This window comes from Oryctolagus cuniculus, chromosome 2, assembly GCF_051225735.1.
Source record: "Oryctolagus cuniculus isolate XC-2025 breed Fujian yellow rabbit chromosome 2, ASM5122573v1, whole genome shotgun sequence".
In the NCBI taxonomy this organism is placed as follows: Eukaryota; Metazoa; Chordata; class Mammalia; order Lagomorpha; family Leporidae; genus Oryctolagus; species Oryctolagus cuniculus.
Window position 1 is genome coordinate 88,848,565 of NC_142868.1, and position 18,368 is coordinate 88,866,932.

Genomic DNA, 18,368 nt, shown 5'->3' on the forward strand with positions numbered 1-18,368 from the left:
GTATGTAGCCTTTCAGTTATAATTGCCACAGTTTGAGATATTCTGTTAAGTCCCGTACCCCACGGTAGACATGTGTTGCCTGGTCTAGTGATAGAACCAAAGCTGACAATGTGAGTGTATTTCAAAAAGTTTGTGGAAAGTGGATAGAAAAGATACATTTATTTGGTGCAAAAATATTTTGAAATCCATTCATACAAAGGGTCTTCAAAAAGCTCTTGTAAAAGGCATGTTATGAAAAATTATGCATGGATTTTAAAATTTTTGCATCAAATAAACATCTTTTCATTCCACAATCTGCAAAGTTTAAAATTCACTCATATTGGCAAGTCCTCCCTCAACAAAGAGGACAGTGCAAGAATAAATGCCAAGTGAATGTATTTGCTACTACATACAAACTACTAGGCAAATGCTCAGAAGAGCAGTAAATGAACCACCATGACAGAAAAGTTGTAATTTACTGCCAATAAATATTAATTATGCATCTCTCATCACTACTCTGGTATCATTACTTATTTTCTTACTCATTTTATCATATGGTTAACTAATGGCTGACTTTACACAACGGATCAAATTAAAGCCAACTTTCACATTTTATTTATTTTTTTAAATATTTATTTATTTATTTGAAAGTCAGAGAGAGAGAGAGGGAGAGACAGACAGAGAAAGAGGGAAATCATCCATCTGTTGGTACACTCTCATAATGACTGCAATGGCCAGGGCTGGACCAAGTAATAGGCAGGAGCCAGGAGCTTCTTCCAGGTCTCCCATGTGGGTGCAGGGCCCAAGCACGTGGGCCATCTTCTACTGCTTTCCCAAGCCACAGCAGAGAGCTGGATCAGAAGTGGAGCAACTGGGAATCAAACCCATAAGGGATGCCAGAGCCACAGGCAACAGATTTACTTATTATGCCACAATGCCACCCCTCAAGTTTAATATTTTAAATAATTCAATTCAGTTATCTTAGCCAAAATCCCACCCCCTCACCCCCAATTGTCGAGGGCTCGCTGCGTGCTGAGTTTCCTGAAGGGAGGAGCAGTTTCCACCCTCCCTCCTGCAGCACTTCCAGGGGCATTGATATTGTTCAAGCTCTTTTCCAGGAGGGAAATGAAACTGGAGGTGCCTGTATCTCATGTTTATGTGGATTCTCATCACTTCAGCTGCCATAACTCTTTTTCATATTTAAGAAGAGAATGGATTGGAGGTCTTAAATTCAATGTGTGTATATTTTTATTCAGTTCCTGTCTGCTGTAGGCAAGAGATACAAAGAAGATAACTCTCTTGGGGGAAGGAGGCTATCTCTTAATGCAGTTAAGTGAAAACCACTATTGGCCAAGGAGTACAAAGATGAAAGAATAAAACATAATGAAATTAATGAGACCATAAATAATGAGAAGCAGTGAAACAAACTAGATAAGCCAAAATCAAATCCCATTTGCGTCAGGAAAGGCATAGGAGACTCATGCTGAATCAACCACTAAAGTAGGGGAAATTTATGGTTAATGTAGGTTAAAATTATGGTTTCTGTTTTCTTACATGGCTAATGGGAAGAAGAAGCATAGCTTTTTAAATATATTAAAGTAAAAAAAATCTGCAGCTCTTTTTCATCACAAACACCATGCGCATAGGTTTCTGCACCTGTCCTACTTATCTCTCCATCGCACTCACTTTTCTATAACTACTAGATAATTTTAGGCATAAAATTATAAACCAAAACAACCTAGAATGTGGTGCTACCTCAGCCACAATATTTGGTTATGGAGAAAGTTAATGAGCCATTTCAGCATCAGCTCTCTACCAAGGGGAGGAAAAACTCAGTTAATTAGGAATTAAGTGAAAGGTCATTACACAGAAACACCTTCAAAAAGTTTGTGGAACATATGGATGATGAAAACACTATGCATGGATTTCAATTTTTTTTTTGCTCCCAGATAAACTTACATTTCTCTTTCCAATTTCCATGAACTTTTTGAACCACTCTCATAAGTTAGAACTAACTGAGAAAAAAAATTAGCAGTAATGATAGTTACTCTTGTGCTCCTGGAACGCTGTGTGAAACTCAGAAGTCTGGGGCATGCTCAACTTCAAACAGTCTAGAAGACTACAGAAGTCTACTTTTGCACATTGGCAATGCAGTCCCTAATGTTTTTGTCTTTAGAATCTGGGTGATTCAAATGCCAGATTTATTTCAAACTAACTCTAAGTGAATTGTCCATGTGTAAACCTTGACGGGAAGACGCTACAGCTCCTCACGGGTGCCCCTCCCCTGTCCTTGCTGCCCAGGTACATCGTGGTCTGTGGCAACATCACTGTGGACAGTGTGACGGCTTTCCTGAGGAACTTCCTCCGCCACAAGTCGGGGGAAATCAACACGGAGATTGTCTTCCTGGGAGAGTAAGTGTGTCCATGCAGCCTGTGAGTTCTGTGTCGGCGCCGAAAATGCGTGTGGATGTGTTTTAGCGGAGTAAAATGATCTTGGTCTTACTCATAGAAAATTCAGAAAGGAATAACAAAAAGAAAACAAAAAGAAGAAAAAGGAAAGCAATCTCATGACTAGAGTAATATGTTGGAATATATCCTGCCAGATGTGTTTCTGCATGTATGCTAGTATTAAGGGACTGCTAGTTGGCATTTAAGTTACTTAATATCATCATCATACACAATGATAATTTGGGGCACAAGTCTGATGCACTTTCTAATTTTTTAACCTCTTAATTCTCAGAAGGTGAAGTTCAGATCCACACAGAGAGGATCGTTCTCGAAGGTGTTTTCCTTCTCAGCAGTTTACCCTGCCACTAGCAGTCCAGGCTACATTGCTGGTCAAACACTGGGGAATACAAATTTAAGGCAGAAAGAATTTTTACTGCTATTTAAATACAAAAACTTGTTTCTTATTGCTTTATTTTACAGTTACGATCTTGGTTCCTAGTGAGATGGAACAATTTTATACTTTTTGACAGTTCTCTTCCTTTCATGAAATTTCTCTTTATTTTTTTATCCTCTTTCTACCACTTTCCTGTGCTTAAATATTTTGATATTAAGCCGTTTCCTCCATAGGTTGTATGTATTTTGCCTTCTAATTTTGTTTATGCTTTTGTCTTAATGCAGAAGCAGTTGATTCGCACATGCACCAATCCACCCACTCTTCCCTTTTGGTTCCTTGCTTTTCTGCCATTCTTAGGCCTCTCTGTTCTAAAATGAAATGACTATTTCTCTAGCATTTCCGAAAGGTTATATTGTAATCTTTAATACTTAAGCTCACTATACTTGATTTTGTGGGATGTGTTTAGAGTTAATCCCTTTATTTTTCTCAAATGATTAATCAGTTATCCAAACAATTCACTGAATTTTTTACAAGGGGTCTTCACAATCTTCACAATTTCATGGAAAATGCATATTACAGAAAAATTATACATGAATTCAAAACTTTTTACAACAAAATAAGCTTATGTTTTTAATTCCATTTTCCACAACTTTTTGAAGAACCCTCATAAGTCAGCTGGATTTACAATATTTTGATCTTATATGGCATTGTATGTGGGATCACATATGACGTGCCCAATACATCATTACATTGGAGTCTCATAAATGTGAGCTCCAACGGCATTGTCAACCACCTTATGGTGCTGCTAATGTTTCCTTACTATGGCACTGCCTATCTTTTCAGGAAATTCTGCATTTTTTCTGAGAAATGGAACTAAAGCTTAAGTTGATTTGAGAGCAAAATAATCGAAATCCATACACACAAGGAATCTCCAAAAAGTTCATGGAAATGTATATTATGAAAAAATTATGCATGATTTTTTCTTTGTACTTAAAAATCTTTATTACTCTATAATCACATGGGCAATTCTGTTCTATATTTAATTTTTTTTACTTTTTTCATATAGAAACCTTTATTTAAGGTATACAAACTTCATGCATTTCATATATGCAAATTTAGGAACATAGTGATTCTCCCCACCCTACCGTCCCTCCTGCCCACACTCCCACATGTCTTTCTCCTCCCTCACCCATTCCCATTCTTATTTTTTACTAAGTTCTATTTTCAATTAACTTTATACTCATAAGATTAACCCTACATTAAGTAAAGAATTAAACAAATAATATAAAGAAAAAACTGTTCCTCAACAAGGAGGCAGGGGCTATTCAAAATCATCACATCTCAAAGTGTCAATTTCATTCTATTAACCACTCTGTTAGTTACCACAGATCAGGGAGAACATATGGTACTTGTCCTTTTGGGACTGGCTTATTTCACTAAGTATAATGGTTTCCAGTTGCATCCATTTTGTTGGAACTGACAGGATTTCATTTTTTTTACCACTGTGTAGTATTCCATGGTGTACCTATATCATATTTTGCTTTTCCACTCTTCTGTTGATGGACACCTGGGTCGATTCCATATCTTAACTATTGTGAATTGAGCTGCAAAAAAACATGGGGGTACAGATAACTCTTCCGGATGCTGATTTTATTTCTCTGGGGTAAATTCCCAGGAGTGGAATGGCTGAGTCATATGGTGGGTCTTAGTGGGTGTAATAGTCATCCACACCGCCTCAAGAACCACACAAAGGTTCCATGCGGTCCTCAGTGTTAGCACAGACCCTGCTGCAGTGACCCACCCCAGGTATGTGGAGCCGCCCACTGCAACTGCCCAGAGACCCAGCCACACCTTGCTTCCTTCCACACAGCCACAGTGTTCACGCAGTCCCAGCACCCAAGGCTCGGGCAGTCATGGGGCACCGACGATCTGCTCCGCCTTGCCGGCCTGTCCTGTCTAGAGAGGCGAAGATGCTCCCAGAGCAAGTTACCTGTGGGTACTCTCCCCAGGCTGTTTGAGTCCCAGAGCCTGCAATGTGTGGGGAGGCTGGGGACACTTCACAAGTGCTCAGCCCCCATCAATCCTCCTAGCCGGACTCAAGTGTCTCCTTTCTGCTGGTTGCTGGCGCATGGACCCAAGCTGTCACAGCTGTTACGTATATCCAAAATGGCGCCCGCCCTCTCTCTCGGCCAGTCGCAGGGCACCATTGTCAGAGGGACAGGGAGAGAGAAACGTGCCTCTGTTTTTCCTCTAGGTTGGTAGCTACTCTGTCCCTGACAGGACTCCAGGCTCGATTCACAGCAGGCTCACCCTGCAGCTATATCATCAGTGGCTTGGGCTGCTACAGTCTGGTCTCACCTCACTCTCCAAAGCTGGTGGTGAGGCTCTCAGCTGCTGGGGTCCTGTGTTGTGTCTGTGCTCATGCTGCACACCCACACCCTCCACGTAGAGCCACAGCATCCTTCTTCCTGCCACAGCTCCTTGAAACAGCCAAATGGGCATTCTCTTGGTAATCCTGTTCTCCCTTAGCCTTGTGTATACTCCCATCAGTCCCATCCACTTTGTTTCATAAATAAATCCTAATTCTACTTCTACCCCATTTTCCCACTACCACAGCCTTATTTTAAGTTAAATTGCTGAAAAGACCACTTTATTGGTTTGTGCTTCTTGCTCCGAGATTTATTCTCATCCTTCAGTACTCAAGAGACCTCCGCATCCATCCTGTCTAAATAGGTGTCCTTGATTTCCTTCTATCTTCTTACTCCACTTTGTTTCCTTTCAAGCAATTGTTACAGCCTGTAACTACAGTTGATTTCCCTCTGAATACAACTCTCAACATTTTCTTCTTTTGCTATATACTCATGCTACTCCTCTCCTTGAGTCTTGGTTTGCTAGTGACTTGAGATGATAAGTAGAATGCAGATGATGCCACACTTTGCCACTTTCAGGCTAGGCTTTAGAGGAATGACAATTTCAACTTTCACGTGGAGTCCTGAGCTGTCATGAAGAGAAGACCCAGCCAGCTTTCAGCTCCCCCAGTCACACGGTTGCAACAGCAGTCAAATGGGCAGTCATTCGGGGTATCCCTGCTCCCAGACAAGCCCTCAGTTTAATACGGAGCAGAAGAAATCACATGGCTGAGACCACTCAGCCCACAAAAATAGGAACATTATGTTGTTTTAGACCAATAAGTTCTAGAATGGCTTGTTTGCAGATGGATAACTGATAGCAGAAGAGGTTCTGCTGTGTAACAAAAGCCAACACACAGCCTCGTCTTAGGACCTGACGGTAGAGACAGGCTGGAAGGTTTGAATGGAGACTTTTGGCAAACGCTGGAAACGCAATGATAAAATCACAATTGGAGGACAAGCCAGCCATCCATGTTATCATAGCAGAACTTTGGTGACATCGTCCCCAGCAATAGTACAGAACACACAAAATATAATAAAATAAATACAATATCAAATTATATATCATATATTATATACGATATATTACATATTAATACATTATATTATACATAACACAAATTAATTATATAGTAATATATTATATATGGTACGTACTACATATATATTATATAATATATTACTAATAAAATTATTAATATATATAATTATACTATTATATATTAATACATTGTATATAATACATTATATATTGTATATTAATATATATTACACATTTTATATAATACAATATACACTACATAATACATAAAATATATATTATATAATTATATACTGTATAATATACACCATATAATTATATTATATTATAATTATTTATTATATATTATATATCATTATATATTATCATATATTATATATTATATTATACTTCATTGTATATTATATATTATATGTATTTATGATATAGTATATTATATATTGCATATTATAATATACAATACATTATATAACACTATAATTATATTATCATATATTCTATATGTTTATACATTACACTATATAATATCAAATATGTAATATAATATTATATATTATACATTATATATAATATATACATACAAAATATATCACATATTATATAATATATAATATATTACACATTATATCACAAATTATATATGTAATAAAATATTATATGATGTGTAATAATATATAATATATTTATATATTATATAAAATATAATGCAATATGTAATATAATATTATATGTTTTATATCATATAATACATATTTATTATGCATCATATAATATGTAATACATAATATATTTATAATATGTATTATATTAAATAATATAATATATGTTATATTATATTATATATTTATTATAATATGAATATATTCATAATATGTTCATATTATTATATTTATATATTTATGTATTTGTATTTATATGTGAAGTATATAATAATATAATATAGTATACAGTAATATAATATATGTATATTTATATATTTAGATTATTATGAATATATAATTATATATTGTATAATATATATGATATTTATATAATGAAATATATGATATATATTATATAGTATATAATAAATATTATATAATGCTATAATTATATTGATATTATATTTATGTTTTATGTATAATTAAAATAATATAATTATAATATTATAGTATAATTATATTTTTATATAATTTATAAAAAGAATTATAATATTGCATTATAATTATAATAGTATCTTTACAATATAATTATAAATTATAATTAGATGCTATATATTATATAATGCATTATTTAATATATAATGTATACCATATATAATATATTAACATATAATAAAATATATAATGTATACCATACATAATATATAGATATGTAGTGCACAATATATACGATATTAAATATATTATATATGGTGTATATATTACTATATATCTATGACATATTGTATATTATATAATAGATGTAATAATACATTATATAATATATATATAATATGTACATGTTCATATTATATAGCACCTACATAATGTGTTATGTGTTTATATATTATATGTATAATATATATGATATATAATAATAACGAAATTATGAGGTTTGCTAATAAGATTTCCCAAAAGAGTGCTGGGTCTCCTTTACTTCATTATGTATGATAAAAAACTATAAGACAATTGAGCTAAAAGAGAAACTCTTCAGTTTTCTTTTTTAAAAATTTTTAAAAGATTTATTTAATTTATTTGAAAGAGAATCACAGAGAGAGGTAGAGGCAGAAAGAGAGGTCTTCCATCTGCAGGTTCACTCCCTAGATGGCCACAATGGACGGAGCTGCACCGATCCGAAGCCAGGAGCCAGGAGCTTCTTCCGGGTCTCCTACGCAGGTGCAGGGGCCCAAGGACTGGGGCCATTCTCCACTGCTTTCCCAGGCCACAGCAGAGAGCTGGATTGGAGGAGGAGTACCTGAGACTAGACCGACACCCACATGGGATGCTGGTGCTTCAGGCCAGGGCTTTAACCTGCTGTGCCACAGCGGCGGCCCTGAAAATCTTCAGTTTTCAAACAGAACTAGGAAGAAATATAGGAAGCCCAGAACTGCATCTGGACCCCCCAAAAAAAAATTAGAGAAAAAATTAGAGAAAAAAAAATCAATTCTGGCCCACAATCTATAACACAGGACCTCAAGGTCAAGATCCAATTGAGGATGCAGCTGTAGGAAGCTGTGTTCAGACTGGAGAGTGATTTAGGATATCCGGTGACTCTTAGATGCTCCTAGTCAGGCAAAAAAGGATTTCAAAGGTGGTTAATGGCATTCTTCCCAGCAGCCCGATATTCTCAAAGTAAAGAGAGTTCTGTCTCCAAGGAATCATGTGTATGACGTTCTGGGCATGACATGAACCTAAGTAAGATTTACAGACAGTTCTCCATGCTTTAAACGAGATTTCACTGGTCTAAGTCCTGTCAATTTGGAGTAAAAGGGCCAAATAAAGTTCAAAGTGAACCAAAAAGGTCTTTGGGGCCCAAAGTGGCACATAGAGGAAATCAAGCAGACAGCAGTCCTCAAAATATAAGCATAGGGCATTGATTGAGAACAAAGAAGGACTCAGAGGGTCAAGCACAGAGCCAAGACACAAAGAATGAGAGCAAGATGAATGTGTTCATGAGGACAGACCTGGCACACAAACATTCCTGCTCTCTGAGGAGTCTAACAATGGGTACTCTGCTATGGCCCGGGAGTGCAGTGGAGGATGGCCCAAGTGCTTGGGCCCTGCACCCCATGGGAGACCAGGAGAAGCACCTGGCTCCTGGCTTCGGATCAGCGCGATGCGCCGGCCGCAGCGCGCCGGCCGCGGTGGCCATTGGAGGGTGAACCAACGGCAAAAGGAAGACCTTTCTCTCTGTCTCTCTCTCTCACTGTCCACTCTGCCTGTAAAAAATAAATAAATAAATAAATAAATAAATAATAAAAAAAAAGAGATTCCCAAGCAACCTCCATGACTGGCCTTCCTCTTACTGCTGCAAGTCTCGGTTTGCAAGTGTCCCACCTCTGCTGGCTTCAGAGGTGGCGAGAGTAGCCTGTTCCGTTCAAAGAGCTTCAGATGGCAAGGAGCAGTGCTGGGCAGCCCCTGCCCACATCTAGACCTGTTTTAGATGACGAGATTCAGGACTTTGAGCTGATACTGCAAAGATGTGAGGCTCTGGAGGCTGAGAGTATCTTGAACAAGGCAGGGATATGACTTCTTATGGCCGGAGCAAAGACTGGGATGGATGTGTTTAAGGATGGACCGTAGCAACGTGAAGTCTGTTCTCCCTTCTACTGAGTCTTGGCCCATTTCTCCCAACAAAATATGCACAAGTCACAGTATACCAGTTATGATCAGCCCACATCGGCCAGGCAGCTGCTGTGCTCAGTCTCTGAGAGTCATGAACCACTATATGTGAAAATCAGCTACTCTGGTGGAGAATCGGACCCATGCAGCAGCCAGCTTCCTAGGCCATCCTCGGTGAATGTTGCCATCTTGGATGCTGTCACCCAATGCAGTCATGTGACTCCAGCAAAACCACATGGGTCAGAAGTATCACTCCACTGAGCTCAGTTAGAATAAAGAGCATAATAAACAATAGCTTTTTATTGTTTTACACTATGAACATCTTGCAAGATTCTATGCACAAAGAGACAACTGATAAACACATTATCGCATTTCATTTCTTTCTGTGGTTATTTATTACTTAAATAGAACACTATCTAAGATACTATACTATAAAGTGCTATAAAGTTAAAGTATTATATTTCTTTAAGTCATGGCACTGATTCGCATACAACAAAAATTAACTGAATTAAGCAGAAAGGAATCTACAAATACAAGTAGGAATTCTACATTTCCTAAAGCCTCCAGAAGAGGTAGATACCTAAGCTTGGAGTAGACTGCACAACAAGGAGCAGTGACAGCATGGTGCTTTCTTCCTTGCGTGACTTTGTTATTATTGTGTATGAGTACATAAACGTTGCATTTACAATCATTCACTATATTGAATGTATGATAACATAAATTGTATTTGTGCCACTTTTCACAATAGAATTTTAAAGATGAGAACTTTCTAGAATTGACAAAAGAGACTAGTTCTCAGATTGGAAGCATACCATAATGTTGATCAGGATAAATGAAAATAATGTGAACATGAGCTTACTTGAAATGTGAAAATCAAAACGCAGCAATGGGGAGATGCATGCGTGTGAGTGCTGGTATAAGACAAAAGAGATGCCTAATTCAGCCATTGTTAGGGGGAGGGGCAGATCAGGGCCGGTATCCAGAAGGAAAACTCATTCAAGAAAGTAATTCATGAACATAATTTACACATCAAATAGCAAAATGTTTATGAAATATTTATCCCTTTCCTTTCCCCCAGTACTACTCCTCAGAGGTAATTTTGCTGTAAGAGCTTGCTGAATAAATATTTCTCCTAACTTTAAACACTTATTTTGTCATTTTTGATTCCTCAGAAGTAGGCAATATTTGTTAAATGCCAGCTATTGCAGATATGCCACCTCCTTTCCCATTATTCATTGTAGTTACCTTAAAATTTGTATTATACCAGCAGTCAGTTTCTGCATCACTAGGGCTAATAAATACTTCTTCCTGTAGATTCATCTAGTGTATTATGATACACTGTAATATACTGTACATTTTCTCAAAATTGTTCAATACTTAATGATTGCCTCATGTGATGTCTTTTATATATTAAATATATCATGTATCATATTTATTGCATCACAATTAATGATTCTAACTTCTCCAAAAAGTAAATAATCCAACAGAACAAGAGTTCAATGAAAAACTTTTAAAAGGTGCACGTGGGTTATTGAAGTATAGAGAAATAAACTAGAAATTCTATTAAGTTTTAAAATAGCAAGGAAATAATTAAGCACCATGTTTAAACTTGCTATAGAAAATTAAATACAATTATAATGCACATTTAAATGCAAGGTTATAAAGTGAACAGCCGTGTAATCACCCCTCAAAGTAAGAAATATTTCAATGCCAGCATATAAACAAAACCTTCCTCAGTTGCAAGCCTATATTTATTCCTTAGAAGTAAGCTCAGCTCTGGCTTTTTATCTTATACATTTTAAATCGCTTTTTCTCTTTTGCTTATTTAGAATATTAACTTTTTCAATCATAGACTTACATAAATGGGATATAAATTATTTCCAGCCATGTGATGATTGGAAAACCCACCGATGCTGCAGCTGTCTGCAGCTGCCTTGCTGCCATCGCTCTGCACTATGACATTCCACGACGTGGGTACACCGCCATCTTCCTCAGTCCACTCTGGGGTGGTGGCACTTCCCCACATGCACTGGCAGCTATGGACAAGGATGCTATGTAAATTCCTTTAGATGTATCCATGCACTGGGGGTAACAGTTCAGGATAATCAAGTTCAAATGTCTTCCTGCAATCAGATGGTCAGTTGTCCCAAATGGTTTGATCACCTGTGCTTCCACAGCAGCTGTGAGAGTTTTTATTGCCCTGCTTATACACCTGCACTTGGAAATGCAACTGCATTCTACCTAACACTTAGAATAGCATTTTTTAAAAATTTAAGCCATCCTTATAGATAGTATTTTCTAAAATAGCAGTGTCTTACTGTTGTTTGAATTTACATTTTTCTGCAAATTCTCCCATGCATTTTACTCTATTTATAAGCCATTTGAATTTTCCCATAAAATAAGTATTAAATTATCTTGTCCATTTTTATCTTGAATGACTAATCTCTTCCTTATTTCTGTAAGATGATGCATGAAATGAACCTATATTGGCTATATACAAATTCTAATTAAAGTTCAAAATCTACCAATTCAATTTTATACCAATTTCATTGAGTTATTCTCATATTTAACCATTTTTCTCAGCTTACTTCTTGCATATTTGGTCTTCCTTCCCATTGTAACTATTTTCCTTCTTACCAAATAGCAAAGCCTTTATATTTTCTTAAAGACAGATTTGCTATTGTTTTAATGTAAAGATATCTTCATTTTCCTTATATTCTTGAAAAATAATCTCACTGAGATAGTTATAAGCTGGGAGTTGTTTCCTCAAGAACCATGAATGTATTGGTCCAGTTAGTTCTGACTATAGCTGTTGCTATTAAGAAGATAGTTGAACTATGAACTCTGGTGGACTTAGTATGAAAGTGTTTTGTGTACTTACTGTGATGTGCATATGGGTTTTTAAAATTTTTTAAGGTAAACAAATTCCATGTATTTCATATATACAGATTTAAGAGCATAATGATACTTCCACCCTATCCCCTTCCCACACATGCTCCCATACTCCCACCTCCTTCCTTTCTTATTCTTTTTAAAAAATTTTTACAATGATCCACTTTCAATATATTTTATACTCATAATATTAACCTCACACTAAGTAAAGAATTCAACAAATAGTAAGAAGAAAAAAAACACTTCTCCTCAACAGTAGACAAACGCTGTAAACAATCATTGAATCTCAAATGTCAATTTTGTTCGTATTCATTACATTTTGTATGTTATTAGTTACCACAGATCAGGGAAAACATATGGTATTTGTCCTTTGAGACAGGCCTATTTCACTAAGTATGGTGGTTTCCAGTCGAATTCCTTTTTTTTTTTTTTCTAAAGGACAGGATTTCATTATTTTTATGGCTGATTAATATTCTATAGTGTATGTACATGACATTTTCTTTATCCAGTCATCAGTTAATGGACATAAGGGTTGATTCCATATCTTAGCTATTGTTAATTGAGTTTCAATAAACACTGGGGTACAGATAACTCATTCATATGCTGACTTCATTCCATGTAGGTACATTTCCAGGAGTGGGAGCTCTGGGTCATATGTAATACCTATTTTCAGCTTTCTGAAGTATCTCCATACTGTCTTCCACAATGGCTGTGTTAGTTTACATTCCCACCAAGAGAGGATTAAGGTATCATTTTCCTCATGTCTTCATTAGTGGCATTTATTGTTTTTTGATTTCTTTATGAGAGCCATTCTGATGGGGTGAGGTGAGACCTACTTGTGGTTTTGATTTGCATTTCCCTGATGGCTAGTGATCCTGAGCGTTTTTCCTTTGCTTTGATTGCCTGTGCTTCTAGGATCTTTTCCAAGAAGTTTTTGCCTATGCCAATGTCTTGCAGAGTATCCCCAGTGTTATACTCCAGCAATTTGGTGGTATCATGTCATAGACTTATATCCTTGATCCAATTTTAGTTAATTTTTGTGTAAGTTGTAGCATACAGGTCTTGTTTCATATTTCTGTACCCAGAAATCCAGTTAACCAACACTGTTTGTTGAAGAGACTGTCCATTCTCCAGGGGTTGATTTTAGCTCCTTTGTCAAAGATTAGTTGGTTGTAGATGTGCGGATTGATTTCTGGAGTTTCTATTTTTTTCCACTGGTCACATGCCTATTTTGTGCCAGTACCAGGCTGTTTTGATTATAACTGATTGTAGTATGTCTTGAAATCTGGTATTGTGATGTTTCACGCTTTGTTTTTGTTGTTCAAGATTGGTTTAGCTATTTGGGGTATCTTATGTTTCCATATGAATTTTAGCATCATTTTTTTCTAGATATGGAAAGAATGTTGTTAGTATTTTGATTGGAAGCACATTGAATCTGTAAACTGCTTTTGGTAGTATGCACATTTTGATGATATTAATTCTTCCAATTCATGAACATGGAAGATTTCTCCGTTTGGGGAGGTCTTTTTCTATTTCTTTAATTTTTGCTTTTTCATCATTGAGATATTTCAACTTCTTGGTTAAATTGATTCAAAGGTATTTAAATGTTTTGTTAGCTATTGTGATTGGGACTGATCTTTGAGTTCTTTCTCAGCCATGGCATTGTCTGTGTATATTGAACCATCCCTGCATACCAGAGATAAATTCCAGTTAATTCAGGTGAATCCTCTTACTGATGTGTGTTGGATTCCATTAGCTAGTATTTTTGTTGAGGATTTTTGCGCCTATGCTCATCAGTGATATTTGTCTATAATTCTCTTTGTTTTATCTTGTGCTGGTTTTGGAATTACAGTGATGCTGGCTTTATAGAAGGAAATTGGGAGGATTCCCTCCCTTTGAATTGCTTTCAATAGTTTGAAAACAAATGGAATTAGTTCAACTTGAAAAGGCTGGTAGAATTCAGTGATGTCTCCATATGGTCCTGGGCTTTTTCTTTGTTGGGAGGATCTTAACTATTGATTAAATCACCATGTTGGTCAGGTTTTCTATGCCTTCCTGACTCAGTTTTGGTAGATTGTATGTGTCCAGGAATCTATCCATTTCTTCTAGATTTTCCAATTTGTTGGCATACTGTTTGTAATAATTCCTAATGATTCTTTTTATTTCTGTTGTGTTCATTGTTACATCTCCTTTTTCAACTCTTATTTTTAATAAGGGTCTTCTCCCTCTTTTTTGGTTAGTTTAGCCAATGGTGTATAAATTTTGTTTAATTTTTCAAAAAAAGCAGCTCTTCATCTCACTGACTTTTTTATTGTTTTTGGTTTCAATTTGATTTCTTCTCTAATTTTAATTATTTCTTTCCTAATACTAATTTGGGGTTTGGTTTGTTGTTGTTGTTTGATGTCCTTAAGATACATTTATAGCTCATTTTTTGATGCCTTTCCAATTCTGTGATGTAGGCACTAATTGCTCTAAACTTCCCTCTGAACAGTGCTTTTTGTTGTATCCCATAAGTTTTGATATGTTGTATTGTCATCTTCACTCATTTCCAGAAATTAGAAATTTTTTATTTCTCTTCTGATTTCTCCTATGACCCACTGTTCATTCAGGAGCATTTTGGTCAGTCTCCATGTGTTTGCATATATCCTAGAAACTCTTAAGTTGTTAATTTCCAGCTTCATTCCACTGTGGTCAAATAAGATATATGGTTTGATTTCATTTTTTTATTTGCTGACACTTGTTTTATGGCCTAGTATATTGTGTATCATAGAGAAAGTTCTGTTTACAAATATATATACATACATATATAGAGAGAGACATATACATATATATATATATAGAGAGAGAGAGAGAGAGAAATTCTAAATAATTGGTATTTTCTGATGTTAAGAAAAATATCACTTTTGGGTCTGGTATTTTGTGTATCAGGTTAAGATGCTGTCTGCAATGCCATCATCTCATATGGGCACCAGTTTGAGTCCCTACTGCTCCACTTTCAATACAGCTCCCTGCTAATGCACCTGGCAAAGCAGCAGAGGGTGGTCTAAGTTCTTGGGCTCTTGTCACCCTTGTGGGAGACCTGAATGAAGCTCCTGGCCCTTGCCATTAGCCTGGCTCAGCTTTGGCTATTAGTAGCCATTTGGGGAGTGAATCACTCAATGGAAGATTTCTCTCTCTCTCTCTCTATTTCTCTCCTCTCTCTCCCCCCCCTTCTTCTCCATCTCCCTCTCTCTGACTTTCAAATAAATAATCTTTTTTAAAAATCATCTTTTTAATATATTTTCTAGTTATTTACTATTGGTATAGATAACACACAATTCACTTTTGCATATCAATCTTATATTAATCTACATACATTCCTCTATTTTTTTCTGCAGTAGTATTAAGGGACTCTGCATAAATAATCACATCATTTGATATGAATACAGCTTTTTTCTTTTCTCCAACCCTTATTGTGAAATTTGTATTTTTTTCTTACTGTACTTGTTGAAGCATCAGATAAGAGTTTTTTAAAATAAAAAAGAAATCCTTTATGATAAAATTATGTTTACTTCATTTTTAAAAAACACTTCAATATTTTATCATCAAAGATTCTTTTTTATTTTAAAGATGTTCTTTATTATGCTAAAGAATTATTTTCTATCCTAATATACCATGAAATACATTTCAATATAAACCCACCACTTTCAGTGCCAGCATCCCATATGAATGGTGGTTCAAGTCCCGGCTGCTCCACTTCTGATCCAGCTCTCCGCTATGGCCTGGGAAAGCAGTAGAAGATGGCCCAAGTGGTTGGGTCCCTGCACGCATGTGGGAGACCTGGAAGAAGCTCCTGGCTCCTGGCTGCAGATTGGTGCAGCTCAGGCCATTGCCACCATCTGGGCAGTGAACCAGTGGATGGAAGACCTCTCTTCTCTCTCTCTCTCCCCCTCCTTCCCTCTCTCTGCCTCTCTGTAACTCTGCCTTTCAAATAAATAAATCTTTTTAAAAAATAAATAAAAATTAAGAAATATTTTTAACAATTTGTCTCTGCAAGACTAAATAATTTTGGACTCTTAATATATTAATATATTGTATTACATTAGTATTTTTGGAATGATGGTTATCTTGGTTTTCTTCTATTTGCTGAGCACTATTACATATTATATGACTTTGAAATATTTCACATAAAATGAAATTATTTGCTTGGTGCAAACCTGTAAAACAATCTAGGACTAGTGGTACTATAAATTTTGTTTGATCTTTTTTTTTAAATAGTCAAGAATTATATGAAAAAATGTCGGCGTTGCTAATCATCAAACTGAAACCACAAGAACAAATGCAGATCACGAAGAGGTATTACCTCACCCTAGCTAGAATGTTAGCTAGCAAATGGACAAAAGAATACAAAAGTCGGTGAGGATGTGGAGAAAGGGGAATGTTCATGCATTGTTGATAGGAATATAAATTATTGTAGCTATTTCATAAAATGGTAGGATTGTTTCTCAAAAAAGTTAAAATGGAATTACATGATTCAGCCATCCCAATGCTTGGTATTTATCCAAAATAAATGAAATTAGTATACTGATGATGTGTTGGCATTCCCACATGTTTACTGCAGTATTATTGACAATGCCAAGATATAGAATCAACCAAGATGCCATCAAAAAGTAAATAAAGATGTGATATCTGTCGCTCCCCCACGAAGACGGGGAGCGACAGATATCCATACACAATAGAATTCTATTCAGTCTTTGAAGTCCTGCCATTCATGTTAAATGATACTTCATCACAGTTGGATAGAAGCAATACGTTTCAAGAGATCTATTTTCCCACAAGGTGATGATGATATATTGTGTTCTTGAAAAATGTTAAGCAGATGTTAAACACTGCCACCACAAAAATGGTGACTGTATGAAGTATTGTGCTTGTTGGACTTAATCATCCACAAAACCATAATGTTCTACATAATAAAAGTCACATAACATTATCTGTTGTTTTAAAAAATAAGATTTCTAGCCGGCGCCGTGGCTCAATAGGCTAATCCTCCACCTTGCGGCGCCGGCTAATCCTCCACCTTGCGGCGCCGGCACACCGGGTTCTAGTCCCGGTCGGGGCGCCGGATTCTGTCCCGGTTGCCCCTCTTCCAGGCCAGCTCTCTGCTATGGCCAGGGAGTGCAGTGGAGGATGGCCCAGGTGCTTGGGCCCTGCACCCCATAGGAGACCAGGAAAAGCACCTGGATCCTGGCTCCTGCCATCGGATCAGCGCGGTGCGCCGGCTGCAGCGGCGGCCATTGGAGGGTGAACCAACGGCAAAAGGAAGACCTTTCTCTCTCTGTCTCTCTCTCTCTCTCACTGTCCACTCTGCCTGTCAAAAAAAAAAAAAAAATAAGATTTCTAAGTACATACATTTTGTTTAGTGTGTGTGCATGTGTGTGTATGTGTGTGTGTGTATGTTTCCTTTGATTTTGTTTTGGTTCTAAGCCAACCTTCAATTTCTTTCTTTCATCCTTCCACAATCAGTTCTGGTAAAATCTCTTTAGTAATCTGTCTATTTTGCCTGTTTTCAAAGCTGTTGGTACATGGTTGTTTGTTGTCTACTTCATATTCTACATTTATTTTTCCTGGAAGCATTAAATCCTCTTCATTCAATCTAAGTCATTTTTGTCTCCTTTTTTATCTCCATCAATTTTACCAATTTTGCTTGTTATGTTAAGTAATTTTTCAAAGAACCAGCTTTTGATCTTGTTTATTTTCTGTTCTTTTGTTTCTCTACTTCATTTTATCCCACCCTTGTTGTTATTATCTATTTCTTTCTTATTTCTTTGGGTTTATTCAAATATTAGTGTCAAAAGCTATCAATCTCACCCAAAACACTGCCATTGTTGTATCCAAAGTCATATTTAATATTTTAAAAATATTTT

The 18,368-nt window shown here is 36.2% G+C and overlaps 1 protein-coding gene across 1 annotated transcript in view; it reads left to right on the forward strand.

Moving 5' to 3' along the window:
- The window catches only part of KCNU1 (potassium calcium-activated channel subfamily U member 1), a 33,459-nt gene that overhangs the window by 9,877 nt on the left and 5,214 nt on the right, over positions 1-18,368 (forward strand). The window contains exons 9-10 of the mRNA XM_089327033.1: positions 2,281-2,391; positions 16,723-16,860. Of these exons, the coding sequence (XP_089183159.1) occupies positions 2,281-2,391; positions 16,723-16,860 (249 nt within the window). The remainder of the gene's footprint in view (positions 1-2,280; positions 2,392-16,722; positions 16,861-18,368) is intronic.